Genomic DNA, 17,460 nt, shown 5'->3' with positions numbered 1-17,460 from the left:
AGCATGAAGACATTTCCCATGTTATCAATCCCACGATTAGGGAATTTTCAGATAAAAAGTTGGCCCATGTGTATTTACGGTTTTTTGTGTGAAAAAGTGACACATCAACCTGTATACCTTACTGTGGGAGAACCCCCCCTCACCCCAACCCCCACCCTTCCTGGGGTGTTATGGAAGGACATCAGCTAAAAGTGTGCAATGTTCTTTGCTGTTTAACTTCAGTACATTGAAGTCAGTCATCATAGTCTGAAGCACAGACAAATTGAACTGTCAATGTGCAATGGTGACAGACAATAAATAATACAGACAATAAGGTCTAACTCTCTCTTCCAATGAATAGCTCGTTTCAGATGAATTACAATTCTCTAGCTGTGTGAGGTACAGTGTTTGTTAACCTAAGTATAGCATAAGAATCATGCCTTTATCATTTATGAGGTCATCAGGATTGAGACAATTTGAAGTACAACTGTATGCTGCAGTTTATAAATTCCTCTAAATATAACATCTCACAGAGACCACACAAATTTTACTACATTATGCTGCAATCATCCTCAGTACAGTGATATGCCTTAGCCTGTGATTATACCCTCTAGCTGTTGCAAAAAAAAATTTCAGCCACTAAAATTATTCCAAAAAATTATAATATAGTAAAGCTTTTATTTTGTGAATGTGTACTAAGGCAAAATTTATTATATTTCTTTAATGTACAGCACACATAACACTGTTAGCAATGATGACTGTCTAGCAATGAAAGTTTTGACTTTCACTGTCTGATAATACGAGATAATGATGTGTTCATTGCAGTGTCGAGATAATTTACGAGGATGTTACTTTTCAAGGCAGAGTGGTTTACTGGAAGTGAAGTGGAAATGATATATATATATGATTGCCTGTGGTTAACTTGTAAATTTAAACAGTCATAATTTCCCTCCCGTTAACAGATTTTAGCAATTACTTACATATCTGTCAGTGAAAAAAATAACCTCACGAATTACGAACTGACAGAAGTTAGGTCTAAATCACTTGAATTTAAGAACCTGTCTGGTGCCCATCCTTAAAAGATATTATCAACAAACTGGACTATTCCATACTTTTGTGGGGATGTCAAGGATAACTACTGGAAGGGTTTGGCCTCAAGTGTCATATGTACAAAGGATTGTTTGTTGTATTGTCCTAGCTATATTGTCAGAGGGGGATGCAGGCCAGAGAGTTTTAACCAACTCGTCAATTTCACTGGTATTTCACAGGTGTAAATCTTTGTTAATATCCCTCCAAGTGAGTCGATGTGCCCCATTAGACACTGAAATATCCATCTATCATTTCTTCCCAATACATTCTTGGTGCTATTATATCCTCATTTGATGACATAATAAGCCCCACATGGTGAATGCACCCAATATATACACTCAGGTATTTATGTATCAGGGCTGATAAGGATACTGGTAGATACATAACTTTTGACTAGCATTGTGAGGCTATAGCCCTATAGCCAGGACAAGTCTATCCTACTGTCTCTGTCAAGGTTTCTGTATATATTGTCAAGATGAGGTTCTTCTGCCTGATTGGGAGGTGTAAGTATTTACTAAGTATTTACTTTATGTAAGATTTAGTATCACTAGATTACCACCACATACATGTATATGATTGTATAGATGTAAAGTTTAAGTATAGTTCACCATATGAGTACATGTACATACCACTCCCAGTTGTGGAAACCCTTATCCCACAATACTGGAAACCTGTTCCAAACCAAAGGAACACAACTGCTGAGTTTAAACAAAACTCCCCATTTTGTTTGTCAAACTCTGCTTTTGGATATGTTTGTTTTGTAGAACCTGATTTTTTGCAATGTTTACAAAACAGTGGACACTCTTTGAACGCCTGGCTAGTGTTTCTACTGACTTCAAAGTCATGCAAAATCTTTCCTTCTACTTTCTTTCAAAGTCGTTGACCTGAAAACTGTAGAAGTATGTGATGTGTCATTATCGGAAGACAACCATCATGTATTTCTTCTGTCTGTCTTGCCAAAGAAAAGGGAAAACAGTAAACTCAAAGTCTGCCATGATTTAGCATACCACTGTATGTATGTGTATAAAACTGTATATTACATATTTACATATATCTTTATGTGCATACACAGTGTTTTTGTGAGGGGCTGGGAACCAAGGTAACAGAAATGGGGAATGGCATAATTTCCCATACAATATACCATAAATTTGGTGAGGAACCCCAGTAATTTGAAATAACTAGGGAACTCAGGTACCGTAGATTTTACCTACTTATCACCCTTTAAAAAAACACAGGTAGGTTCCCTGGTGAAATAACTACTATGGAACTTGTAGATTTTACCTACATATCACCCTTAAGAAAAAGATTGGTAGGGAACTCTGATAATATAACTGTGGAACACAGGTAGATTTTACCTACTTACTACCTTAACAAAAACACTGATAATATCACATAGTTATACATCATGATGACCTAGTCCTTGATAGATGTGTCTTTGATAGCTTAGCAAGGAGTCATTATTGACTTAACTGTGTTTTCATTGGATTAAAATAAAGTCATTATGTAAGTTTATTGACTTTATCTGTACACAGTAAACTTGACTCTATGGGATTAAGAAAATACATAAACAAAGCAGGGTAGGTGTGTTACTACTGTATGCATTGCTCCTTATTCAAAAGATCTGGGGGGGGGGACAGGAGACAAAACCACTTCCTTAATATATATATAAAGTCTGTGAATTTGTGATCTGCAACCATACAATTGAGTTTTAAGCCACACTGATGTAGTGGACATGTTTTATTCAGAATGTAATATTATTCTATATTACAATTAATTGTGTTTATATTCATAACACTGTAACTAGAATTTACCATACTTTTTGAATGTGTGAAAATGGCTTCTAAGTTCTAGTAGCAAGCATGTCAATGTACAAGGCTCTTTCATCACTTTGGAATATAATTTACATATTCAAATGAGTACAGTATGGGAGTGGATTTTGAAATCATTCTCACCAACCAGAGCTGATATTACTGCCACGACACTGCGAAATATTAAGCTCTGGTTACATGCGATGGACAAAGCATTATTTTAGATTCAAATATTCATGAGTATAATGACATTATGAAGATTCAACCAATTATGACCTAGACTCACTCACAGTCCTCGGGAGCATCACTATTAGCTGTTTTGAATGCACTGATATCTACATTGTACCACATATCTGTACTAGAATATCCTTGTACTGTGGGCCCTCATCGACTACATAGGGCTAATCATTTCTTGATGTGTTACTGCGATGCCCCAAGGCATCGCAATAACATGGAGCATTGCAGTAACACACCAACAAATGATTAGCCCTATGTGATGTAGTTGATTAGGGCCAACAGTACAAGGATATTATGCAGTAGATATTGGTACATACAAAACAGCCCTGCGATGCTCCAAGGACTATGAGAGAGTCTATCTACAACCTACTGTTTCAAAACGTACATGGTATAGTCTATAGCATGTCGTCCATGTGTCTAACACTGATCATCAACTACTTAGTTCACTGTGATCAACAGTGCATCTTGGACGGTGCTGTAAAAGAGGCTGTGCTTTACGACAATGCAGAATATAGTAGTTGATGATTGCTAGTAGTAATAGTACTGGGTACATGTATAGTGTGGCATGGTATCCAAGGATTTGCATATAAACTATTGCTTGTGACAGTACTTATCTGTTCATTGATAATTGTACAGAGATATTCATATCCAATGTTTGCATGTTAAATTCCTCAAAATTTTCATCACAACTGCATAATGTTGAACAGCGCCACCTATTGGCAGGAGTAAATCTGCAATGACTTAAAATTATGTAAATTGTTAGTGAAATACCTGTAATGTGATATTTCTATGTCTGCTCTGTGAGAAAGAACTTTTCACAAAAATATAGACAAAAACTATAAACAACAGCTTTTAGTTCAATGAAGAAATTGTATTAAAAATTATTTAGCAGGGACTGTTCTACAATTTATATAAATGATGTAGTTTTCAGTAATGAAAATTTCTCTTCACATATCAAAAGATTACTTGGAGGTAAATCCCAACTTTTTGCCAAAAATAGCCCATTGTAGTACACCCCTGATGAACAATTCGTCTCACAGCAATGAAGAATATAATTGGTCTGTGGTATTACAACAGTGGTTTGGGTAGTGTGGGAACTATTAGCATCAACCTACATGTGTACTTATCCATCTGTAAAAAAACCACTGGTTTATAAGATTTCTAAATATCAACAATAGAGGGCATTGTCTAGGGTTCAAGCTGTGTGACTAATTGCAGTAGGTAGTTAGAAAATTAATTTATTAGTTTGTGGTTTTGTGGTAATCACTCAAGTGCACTATCTTGAATAGTCTGGTACATGTCTTGCTGCCAGCTATCTTGTCAATGACATTTGTGTATATCATGCTCCATAGAGCAGAACGTGAATGATATGTCGAAGATGTTTCAGATGTTATTATTAACAAGAAAATGATGATAGATAGATAGATAGCTAGATAGATAGATAGATAGATAGCTAGATAGATAGATAGATAGATAGATAGATAGATAGATAGATAGATAGATAGATAGAGTCTGGATAAACAAATCACTACAGAAATATGTTTTGGTTGAAGCTTACATCAGGTTTATCTTGGACATATATAAACCTACAAAATAATGTAAATCGGAGCAATAATGTAGTTTGACCCTTGACCTGTAAACAAACAAACAAACATTACTCCTCTGTTTGGTAACTGTACCTTTAATGTAGGCATTTGTTATCAGTTCACATTTCATCCAATTCTGTCATGTGATGCTTTAATAGTGATGTTTAGTAATATCGTTTTGGTTTCGAAAAATTAGATTTTCCTCGTCTTTGTCTGGAAATGAGCCAGACATTGCAGCTATCATTTTACAAATAAATTCTAGAAAGTGACAGGAAGGATAAACATCATCAGTCATGGTATGGTGACACAAATTTTCAGAATAATAAATTGAAAAAAAAATTAAGTTATCTTTGTTTTACCATTCCCAGTCCTGTTAAATTACGCAAAAAAATTGTTAGTCACAATGTTCTTGGTCAGGCATGTACAAATTTATTATGAATAAGTGTGACTACATGTATGAGTTTGAACATGAAGGAAATGGCAAAATTCCAATTTTCTGGTTCCAAGATACATTATATGCCGCTATGTTGCTTATGATGTTACACTTAAAATAATGTTTTCATAGTGAAATGATGCAAAAACACGCTGAGTGCTTTTAATTGTAAGCAATTTTATAGAATAAAGACAAAATACCGTCAATGATAGAGAAGGATTTTACTGGTAAACCCAGGGTACGGTCAAATGACAACCATGCATCCTTCTGAGTAGTACATGCAAACACCCCCCCCCCCCCCCCACCCCCCATATAGAATACATGGCACTGTATAGAGAGGCATGCTGCCGTACGTCTTGAAACTGGCAACAGGTCTATTGTTAATAACCATGAATATTATGCCAGCATTAGGGTTATGTGCAAATAGTGATAACTCCTGTTTGTCAACACAATACCCTGAATAGATATAACAGCAAACAACTAAGGTTTCAAAAATTATTTAAAACTAGTTATTTTTTCCTGATAAAATTCTTTTTATTTCCCATTTCAATTTTGATTTATCAACTGCTTAATTTGTTGATCAAGTAGATTACATTTGGGTTTCAGGCAGAATTTTGATGCCTTGACACACTTTCCATAGTTGAAACTGATGTGTCATTACAAGAAATATACATAATGAAAATTTTAATTGTGTAAATAAAAAACAGAAAGTTAACACATATGGTATTTATGAATTGATCAAATTTGAAACCATTCTGCAAATACTTGGTTAAACAATATAAATTTTAACTGTGTAAACTCAAAAAATAGAAAGTGATTGTGTTTTTATAAATGGCTTGAGTTTTATTTATCTACTTTTATACTGTAACTGGTCTCCAAATATAACAAAAGAATTTGAAACTGCATGTAGGCTGTGACATGATGTTTACGTTGTAATCCATACAGCTTAAATGATTATGAAAAAAAACTGAAGCACCATACACTGGGTTGAAAGGTCATTTATTGTTAAAAATAGAGTTCAGAGGTCATGAAAATAATAGGATATAATGAAGCAATTAAATGTCATTGACTGCATCTCTAGTGTTATGTAATTAACACATGTTTCCGTTAATAACACGAAAAATGAAATTTATGGATATTTTTAAAATATTGGTGTAAAAACTGGATTGAAAAGTCAAGTATGTTATGATTATTCATTTGCTTTGATGTAAAGATTATCAGGGTGATGGAATTATGTAAAAAAAAATATGAAAATCATAAATTTTGGATTATAGGAATAGATGAGGATATGTTTACAATTTTGCATATTGTTATTATTATGATGTGGCTAGGCAGCATTTAACCCTGGTTACCTCTGCTGACATGGAATCTGCCCATGATTCATGCTACAACTGTGCACACATACCAGTACGTAGATAGTGTACCACATATATTTATATTAACCTATAACCTGCCAAGTAAAGTGATAGCATGGGTGGAGGGAGTTTCATTCTGCTTACGTAGAGAGAGAGAGAGAGAGATCGGGAAGAATCAATCTCAGTGCAGCAGCCGCTAGATGAGAAGTTACTTACGCTGTGGATTTGTTAGGAAAATATCGCTATTTTGTGTACGGAATAATTGTCCTGGAGGAAAGTGGGTGATATGACCACACAACGTAAGCAATGTGTTGTTGTGCAAATTTCGGAGTAGATTCCAGTGGGAAAGTGAACAGACTGGTCGGAATGTGATAATAAGTGATCAAAAGTTGGCATACATGTTCATAGATGATTCCCATTCGTATTGATTCTGTACTGACTGAAGTGATGTGTCGCTATGACTTTATCAAAGCTGATGACAGTACCCCAAAATGATCATGATGAAGCCAGTGAAATTTGATGTGATAGTTGAAAGATTTGTGGCTTAATAGACCATAAAGTAATGTTTACAATATTTGTCCAAGTATCATATTACAAATGGGTCTGAAGTTGTCAAAATTTTTCAAGTCTAAATTTTGTCGTCCAGCTGTGTGTCGGATGTTGATGGTGAAACAGAAAATGGTGCATGATACTGATATATTTGTTTTCTCTTCATAATAATTTGATGTTTTATGGTATGAACAATTATTACTAATCAGTGCTCCATCAGTAGATATTGGTAAAAGTCCAGTGTATTCTGATTTTCAAAATAGTACCTGTAAGACTCAGTCACTCAAAATTTCACTCAAATTTTGTGTGGCACTCATGTCAGATGATTATAACACTCCCGTAATAAGGCAATTGTCCTTTCTCATTCTGAGGACAACAGCTGTTTCAGAATCCACAGCAAAGTCCGGTCAAATGTACTGTCAAATTAATTGTACTTTATTCTCTATTTTCTTTCAGTTTGTAAGTCTGCACTATCAAAATTAATCAGTCTTTATTCTCTCTTTTTCTTTCAGTTTGTAACACGACACTAGCCCATGGTGGATTCTTTGTCAAGGATGGCCAGTATTACTGTGCCAGTGACTACCAAGATCTGTTCGGTACTAAATGTAAGGCGTGTGGAGAGTTTGTGGAAGGTGAAGTTGTGACAGCTCTAGGCAATACATATCATCAACATTGCTTTGTCTGCTCTCAGTGTGGGTAAGTGAAAGTTATGAAATGTTACAAGAAAATTTGATGTGAGTTGAATTGTCATGAGTTGAAAACACATGAAATTGTACATACATGTATATGACAAATACTAACTATCATCAGCACATACTACACTCTATACATTTATAGACTGGATCTGCAAAGACTTTGGACATCTATCTACATTGTAGGCAGTTGGTAGTTTGTTTAGAACACACTTTTCTCTACAGTTCTTGCTTGGTATAATAATACAGATGGATGTGTGCTGGAAGTCAGGCTTGCTAAATGTAAGGATGGTGATTCGACTGATGTACAAAATTGGTAACAAATTTCTGTAGAGTTTAATATTATTTTGTTACCATTTTTGCTTGCCCTAGACTGACACAAAAACAGGCTTTACAAAAAATCTGTATACTTGGTGAATGCTGAGTATGACATCAGTATATGGTCATACACATACAGTAAACCTAGATATTTTCATTGCTAGAAAACTTTGCGATTTTAGAATCTTCAGCTAGTTTTCAAAGACTAATTTTTACTAATTACCAAACTGGTACAGAGTGTGTTCATGTACAAACAAAGGCATAATTTAGTCACTACTTATTTTTTGCATTTTTGTTGTCCAGCAAACTAAGTGAAATATAGTCTTAAATTTAGCCAAAATTTCTAGGATTACAGTACATAAAAGGCAATTCTTTACTAGCTACCCTGTCAGCCATCAATTGAATTTTTGTTATAATGACAAATATAAAAGGAGATACACTTTGTAAAGCCAGGAAGTTTCATTGAAAATTATTACAAATCGTCAGAACTCTGGTTAAATCTGCGCAATGGTGAAAAGACCGAACTTTGAACCTGTGTATTTAATGCCCTGTGGTACAAGTCAGAGGTTTATTCAACAGTTTTATACAATATAGGAAAGTTCTTGTATCAATTTACAGATGATTTATCTTATCAGAAAAAACACTGACTCTCGATTTCACAATAACACCCACAATGCATTGCGATGCACCCATAGTGTTAGTGATACAGTTATCACTTGAATGTAAACACCATCATTAAATTTCAGGTGAAAATTTGATTACTTGCAAAGATTTTATTTAACACAAATTGCTTATCAGGATGTATCATGTATTTGATTGTAGAATTTTACAAAAAATAAGCATACAATATGTTTTGTATATACAGTATGTCCTGAACTCTGGTCAAAGTGTTTATAAAGTTAAACTGGGACTGGAATTTGTCCCCTACATCTTACAGTCACCATATGAAACTCAATAGAATCAGATGAAACTCGCTGAAGTCAAAGAATGGCGAATCAGATTACTTTAATTTATGCCTTGCGTGTCAGTTATAATTAAGATTGAAAAAAGGATAAATGTTCCTGGCAATGACTAGTATGTATCAAATTCTTAGTTCTAAACCAGTAACTTTAATTCAATGTAATTGAAGGCATTCATCTGTATGTACATGTATGTATGTGTGTATGTATGTATGTATGTATGTATGTATGTATGTATGTATGTATGTATGTATGTATGTATGTATGTATGTACATATATGAATGTATGTATGTATATATGTATGTATGTATGTATGTATGTATGTATGTATGTATGTATTTATGTACGTACGTATGTATGTATGTATTTATGTATGTATGTATGTATGTATGTATGTATTTATGTACGTACGTACGTACGTACGTATGTACGTACGTATGGTAGGGAAACAAAACATGTATGATCCATTAGTTTCTGTATGGTAGGCAAGGATTACATGTATGTTCCAATAGTCTCTAGTGGGATGATATACCTGGTACATACATTGTTCATTTAATATTTAAATACAGAATATTTACTTTTAGTTTATTCAGACTGTTGAATAGAAGAAACAATACACAAATGTACACAAGCACAATATTGGATACATATTGCATTTCTTGTCTTTTGCCTCACTAATTTACTGTATCTGTATTGCTTATATTTGAAGTCTGATGTATGTTTCACTTCGTGTGTTCACTACATCACTTTGAAATTGACAACACTTTCACTGAAAGATTAGAAAATGACTTTGTGATTGATGGTTGGATATTGCTCAGTGTCATGACTACCACTGGAATGTGTGTGTTCACGTCACATTGTACACAGTCCTCCAGTGCTCACTGTCATAAAACCAGTAAATCTTAATTAACGATGCATACAAGCATATCTCCCTTAGAAGAGTGCTTAGACTAGACTTTGTACATACTTACCTTGGCCCTACATTGCATGATGACCAGTCCCTGAGTATTCAAGTTTTTCTGAACAACTATGTCTGCAAGGCCAAAAGAAAAATATCAGTGGTTCAATAACAACCCTATCAAATGTTTCCATGGTAATCGGAATCCCATCATGTTTTTGGCATTTTATGAAAAAGTTTGTAAGATGAACTCAAAACACAAACTTTTGTAAAATCATTTATGGAATAGTATGACATCATTGTAACCATGGTAACATTACCTGCTCCCTAGTAACTTTTCAGAATAACATTGTCACTTTTCTTCCATTAAACTTGAAAAGTAAAATTTTATGTCTATTTTTGATTGTCAAGAATATATTGAATGCGAACATTTATACCTACCTTCCAAAATCTGAACTTGTTTATAAGATAAGGCATGTTATTGGACCACATATTTATTTATTTGTTTGTTTAATATTTATTTATTTAATATGTATTTATTTAATTTTTTTTGTATGTTTAATATTATTTATGTAATATTTATTTATGATTTATTTATTTATCATTTTATGATTTATATTTGCTGTGAATTTTGATTAAACTTGAACTGTAGTAGAATTTATAGAGTACTAATCATTTATAAAACCTTCAACCACTTAATTATTAATACTGTCTCTCTGAACAAATTGTGTAATTTCAGATAATTCTACAGCATGTTGAATGTTTTACTTTAGAGCACTATTTGTGTGCTGCCTCTAGCAGTGACCAAGTCTGCATGTAGTACATGTAGTAGTATGCATGTTTGTTTTTCTTTGCAGTTTTTTTATTAATTTACAGTAAAATTCTTTGTGTGCCATAATAATGTGTTATTGTTGCATGCTGCTTTAATTATTTCCCCATGACAGGATGGCTTTCAAGTCTGGTGACAAAGTGGCTTACGATGGTTATAAATGTCTATGTATAAATTGTATTAAATGGTGCACCAAGTGTAGGTTGGTTACATGCATGTTTTTTTTCATTTCAAATGAGTTGACAAGACCTTGTAAAACGTGCCTCCTCCCTAAACCCAACATATACTGCAAAATATCTGACCTTTGAACCTAGTCCTTTAAGTTCAATTAATCTCCCATGATGCATTTTTTGACCCACTTCCTGTTGACAAGATCTTGTTGACAAGACAATGTAAACTCTCCTCCCTAAACCCCCAACATGTACTGTGAAATATGTGACCTTTGAACTTGAAGTAAGTCAATTAATCTCCCATAATGCATGTTGTCAATAAAAACTGTAAAATGTGATGGAATAAAATAATATCACATAACCATTAATCATGTAGGTAAATATCCAACTTCTACAACCAACAATGCTTCGCACTGAGTTTTCTCAATTTGTATTGGCTCTGTATGGATGCCATACATGTATCTTATCAGAAATCATGACCAATGCATAACAGATAATGTGGCTATTTAATTCTGCCCCAAAAATGTGAAACAATTGCATTCATGAGAGGAAATGTAGTTTATTTGAAATATTATTTTATTATATATTAATAGTACTGGCAGGTTATTTATTATTGTGACTAATGCAAACCAAAGAAGTAGTTAGTTGACTTATAAATCATTGAATCAAAAATATGTAAGAAATAATAAGTTTATTGTGATGTATATAAGAAAAATCTGTCCTTTACTGATCAGTGATACATTTGTTGTGTTTTGGGAACTTTTAGGAGACACTCTCAAAAAATCACAAAAAATATTCATGATTCCCAAGTGGTTATGACCTTCTGATAAATATTCATGAATATTCATTACTCATCTAATACACATTCATATCTGGTAAGCCCCTTGAGGCAGTGGTCAAAAGAGGCAAAGAAGAGTTTCAATTTGGTGTTTCTTGGCATTTGAGCAAAATTTACGTGGATGTGAAATCATGAAATGAAAGTCCAGAAGTTTATAAAAGTTCTTTTCCAGAGTGGCATTCGCCTGGAGACAAAATATCCTTGAAAATATTCTAGTTATATACTTAGCTTTGAGGACTTTTGATGTGATTAGAAGTCATGAGAATGCTTTGATTGATATAACAGACTTTGTAAAACATGTACCATGCATTATAAAACACAAAATGTCATCGTTCATTTATCCGATATAGCTGTTTTGAGTTTATAGTATGTCATGATTGATAAAACAGATTTCTCATTTACATGCATTTACCATTACTGGGCATTACCTAATATCATATCTTCATGTAATTTGTCACTAAATCCTTTTTTTTCTGCTTTTTTTTACCCCCATGTAGAACATATCCATGGCATATTGACCATGTTACATTCTCCACAGCGTAATATGAAATGTTGACATCTGTTTTTGCAATCCCATTCATGTGTTTAATATTAATCCGTACATGTTTGTGACTCTCATTTTGCTGCTAGGAGTCGCAACTTTTGTTAGCTGTAAATTCCAGTCCACTGGCGTAATGTTTCATTCCTACACTGCAATGGAATTTCACCTTTTGTATTAATTTCATAAATTCATATTTTTGCATCCCATAGCATTTCAATATCCCACTGACAGTCATTTCTTTTCCATTTCAGCTTAGGCCTAAAAAAAATTGTTTGGTTCCGGTTACTCAACCCCACCTAGTTTTTCACTGCCGACCCTAAACTTTTTTTTTTTACGTATTCAACAAAAAAATAATAAAATTGTGAAAATTGTAAAGTCTTGTCAGAAATAGTGGATGTGGAAACTGACATCAACTTAAAAGGACAATATAAAACTATTCTTCTGATCAGTAATGGGTGTACATCTGATGAGAAGAAACCAATAACACAGAGACCATATGGAAAACAATGGAAACCACAACTGCCTGAACTAAACACAAATAAAAAAAAAAAAATTGAATTTAAAAAATCTACCAACCCCACCTATTCTAAAATTGAGCATAATCGGAACCACACAATTTTATATTTTAGGCCTTAAAATGGTACTGATTCAATTGCTACGAAATCTCTCATTGTGTCATCTCCATTTTGTTTGTAGAGCCTCATCATGGAAGCTGATCATGTGACTTGTCAATCATTTACTAACTCATGAATATTCATGCATGTCATTTCAGTGCTAGGTTTGGAAACAAATTTTGACAATTGCTTTGGATTTGACATAAATTTGATACAGTTTGTTGAAAAACTTTGTGTTTGTTTGTTTGATTTGACAGGAAACCGTTCCCTCCAGGAAACAGAGTCACTTTCAACGGCCATGAAGTGTTGTGTGAAAATTGCTACACCCCTAAGAATAGAACAAAAAGTCCACCGCCTTCTGCACCAGGTATGTTAACATACATAATATATCCTTAAAGGGGCACAAGGTGAGTTTATACTGTGTTGGGGAGGCATTTATACAGTGTGTATTTAAAAGTCACTCGTATTCTACTTACTGAAGCATACTTTAACCATGACTTGCGATTGACTGAACTCAAACCTGGTGTTATGATATACCAAACGATCTGATGATGTACTTTATGTACGTATCACAAAATGTCGAGGAATTTATACTAGGCAATCAACTGTTCTAACAATACCAGAAAACAAATTTAGTATCATATTTTTCTTTATTCAGCCAGAAGTTCTCATGACCTACATGTAAGAGTTGTCACTACGAGTCTAGCAACTCGTAGTGGTGAAGGCCCCTTAGGTCTCTCATATTTTCCTTGGCTGAACAAAGAAAAATATTGGGAAATAACATATAAGTATACGAGAGAAACTGTAACCTCATGGATTAACAATATATCTCTAACCATAAATCAACGAGTACATTGTCAAAGTCAAAACTACAAATTGAGACCAAGCAAAACAGTTAATTGAGTCAGGCAAGCAACTAAAATATGCTTATAGAGGTTTAAGAAATGACATAAGATGTAAGAGTATGTATAGCCAAGTGGTATTTACTGATTCTCAAATTATCAGCTAAGGAATGCCTCAACATATTGAAATGAAAGGTATGGACACGTAGACTAAATATTGTATTTTACCCTCCGGTTATGAGCTAAAAATTGAACTGTCACACAGGAATTATGTTTCATGAAATCAATTAAAAGGGATATTCAACTCTGAGAATTGGATCGGGGTTTGAGTTCTGTGTTACCCCAGAAACTGATCAATTACATGTATAGCTGATTTAGCATTTAATCCTTCCCCAATGATGCCAAGCTGTGAGTTAACATAGTTCACAGTAATATACCATGACTATTACTTTAAAAGTATTTTACTTTCAAATCAGTTTTGTGAAGTCAGCGTAATATATATATGCGAAAGTTATACTAGCCACCACTAAATCATACAGGCTTGTCATTTATTTAAAATGTAATATTTTAAGGTCTTCTTCAGGTGGCTAAAAATGTATCTGATGAACATCGTGTTTATGAAGTCTCATGATTTAGTGATGTCCCGGTCATTTTTTATTCAAGTTTATTTACCTATGCAAGACATAATCACCTCACAGTTAGCAACTCTTGGTTGCCCTACCCACTTAAAGTTATACTACCGTAGCCCGTCTTTCTTGGGTACTATATTCAAATGGTCTGCTTTCGATCTGATCACAGAGACAGCTTGATTTGTTTTATTAAGCTGTATTTGATGTCTTATGTTCTTTGCATTCTCTTTACAATGGATTTAAGACATTATTGGAAAAGATGCCCTGATGAATGATGATAAAGAGAAATGATAAGGAATCACAGAAAATATGAAATATAGTATATAAACAGAACACAAATCCTCGCTTCAACCAGATTTGAGATTTGTAATTTGCATCAGCACAATACATTTTCATTTTTTTAACGCAATCACAAGAGAAAGTAAATATTTCAAATTGTACAGTTACTGTATTTTTCATTTATTGGAATCAGATTCATATTCATATTCAGATTATATTTGCGTTTCATATTTGGGTTTCCCATGCAATAGATAGAGAACAGCTTTATATCATTCTGTATTTCAAAGTTGTGAATAGATAAAGAAATTAAATTTAAAATTTTGGTATATTAGGCAATATCGGTTGTATATAACACATTTGTGTGTTGTTATTTATTTCAGCCTGTGCAGGGTGCAATAAAGAGATATCGGATGGTCAACAGTTATTGGCTCTTGATAAACAATGGCATATTTGGTGCTTCAAATGTAACAAGTGTAAACAAGTACTTGTTGGAGAGTATATGGGAAGGTTTGTACAAACAATACACTTTTACTAGTTCAGGTGTTGGTTTGAATTTCCTTGTAAGATAATCATCGTATTGTCTTGATGTAGACAAACTCATGTTGTATATGACTGTATATTTCTCAATCTAAGCTTCAAATCTTCAAGCAGTCCTAGCTGTGACTCAAATATCATTTTTTTTACCAGATAACCAACAAGGCATTCACTGAAAATTGCTGACATAGCAATTATTAGACAAAAATATCGTACATGTTGATTAGGGGTTGATTGTATCCAGACATAGTACAGCAACAATTTGGAATCGTAATCACATTGGGAGTTTTGATTGAATCTCTTGTGCATTATGTGTACAACTTCACAAATATATTTACCCACAGGTGATTCAGTACTGTTCTGGGTGTATACAATATTATGAGTAAGTCATTCACATGGTATATATGTAACATAACAGTTTCAAAAATCGTTCTAGTTGCAGCTAGTTCAGCCTTCATGTATAATTTAGACGTTTTTTGCTGATGTCAGATACAATTGAAACCTTGAGTAATTTAACCCAAATTTAGCTGTTACTGTAAGGGAATACTGAGAATTTGAAAAAGATGTAATGATGCGTATGAAATAAACAAGATATGAAATGAGAAGTGATATTTAATATCAGCATATAGTATAACAGGATTTCTGTACATTAATTACGATAGTTAATATCTATAAAAAAAATGATGCAGGAAAACGTGATTTTGAGTCAGTGTTATATTTGTGTACCAATAATGATGTTTTTTTAACAGATATTTTTAGTTAGGGTTCAGTGGTCAAATCTACTTTTCAAAAGGAGAAATAAAAGATGGCTGCATCGCATATCATGTATACTGACAGGAAAGTTCATACATTGCCTTGAAGACCTCTAAATTCTTGGAATTTCAATCCACTCCTGACAGCCTGCAAAATTTAATATTCTCTTTGAAACTGTGGGGAAATAAAATTAATGAAATCATAAGTTGTAAAATATTAAAAGTTCCGGTAGCTATAGACATACCAATCTGATTAAAATCTTATGTAAATGTTTTATTTATCTACCTCAAATTCCTTCATTTATTGTCATCTGTTTTTGTTTTTATTCCGGGAATGAGTGCCTTTTTTCCCACTTAAACTCTATGTCTTAGTAGTTTTCGTTTATACTTGCTTTATGTTCTAACAAATCAGACGACAGTCTGCTGGCAATATGGACAACAAAAATGGGGTGTGCTACTAGATAAAAAAAACGGCCTGAAAAGTCGTTGAAATTTAGTTGATGTGAAAAATTACAAGCCTTTCTGACACTGTTAAACTTTGTGATTTGATTGCAGAGATGGTGTGCCATACTGTGAACGTGATTATCAGTCTCTGTTTGGAATCAAGTGTGCTACTTGTGATGGTTTTATTACCGGCAAAGTCTTACAGGTCAGTTCCTAAATACACTTATTCTCTAGCACTCACACAGTGTCCATTTTTTGGCAAAGTCTTACAGGTTAATGCCTGAATACACTTATTCTCTTGCACTCACAGTGTTCATTCTTTGGCAAAGTCTTACAGGTTAATGCCTGAATATAGTTATTCTCTTGCACTCACACAGTGTCCATTTGTTGGCAAAGTCTTACAAGTTAGTGCCTGAATATAGTTATTTCTCACACTTACAGTGTCCATTGACCCTACCCCCATGACATCCCAACTTTAATAGTAAAATGATACCATGATCACCTTTAATCTTTCACCCCCATTTTACCTCTATTTTGGAATATGCCTGGGGTTAGGTAATAATAGTTTGGATCTGTTTATTAGAGGAAAGGGTGAAAGGATTAATCAGTTTTGATATGAAACAGCTGGGACTGTAAAGTTTAAAGAGATGACTGCTCGTTTTAGTCAAACATTGTCACAGAAATGTCACAGGCTAAGTATGTTTTGGTCTTTGTCCCGAAACATTGTAAAATTGATGAGACACTCAATTGTATATGTCTGCAGTCAGACAGCATAATTCAGTTGTATGAATTTAGAGGTGTACTACTGCATCACACTTTTTTAAAAGAACTGTTATTCTGAGGAAACTTAAAATATAACTTACCGAAACACAAACAAATTCAAAACACAAACAATTTCAAACCTTATTTACAAAAGTTTAAGTTCTGTATTTTTGAAAGTGAAATATTGAATATTTATTGCAAAAGACTTGTTACTGTACAGTTCAAGAATCGCTTTCCAGTTTGTTAGACAGATGGTTGCCTGATCACTGGGATAGCTCAATGTTAATATAGTTTGGCTTGTACTGTGGCATTAACCCTCCAG

At 33.6% G+C, this 17,460-nt stretch overlaps 1 protein-coding gene across 4 annotated transcripts in view; it reads left to right on the top strand.

Moving 5' to 3' along the window:
• Positions 1–17,460, top strand: part of LOC144446960 (actin-binding LIM protein 1-like) — a 77,732-nt gene that overhangs the window by 19,623 nt on the left and 40,649 nt on the right. For 3 of the 4 annotated variants that reach the window (XM_078136823.1, XM_078136822.1, XM_078136819.1), the window contains exons 3-6: positions 7,549–7,732; positions 13,154–13,263; positions 15,027–15,153; positions 16,488–16,581. In XM_078136823.1, the coding sequence (XP_077992949.1) occupies positions 7,549–7,732; positions 13,154–13,263; positions 15,027–15,153; positions 16,488–16,581 (515 nt within the window). Of the gene's footprint in view, positions 1–7,548; positions 7,733–10,848; positions 10,936–13,153; positions 13,264–15,026; positions 15,154–16,487; positions 16,582–17,460 lie in introns of all 4 variants that reach the window. The other variant, XM_078136820.1, reaches the window with a different exon arrangement.

The sequence above is a fragment of the Glandiceps talaboti genome, chromosome 15 (genome assembly GCF_964340395.1).
Source record: "Glandiceps talaboti chromosome 15, keGlaTala1.1, whole genome shotgun sequence".
In the NCBI taxonomy this organism is placed as follows: domain Eukaryota; kingdom Metazoa; phylum Hemichordata; class Enteropneusta; family Spengelidae; genus Glandiceps; species Glandiceps talaboti.
Note: the sequence above shows the minus strand (reverse complement) of the source record. Positions and strands in the feature narration are given on the sequence as shown.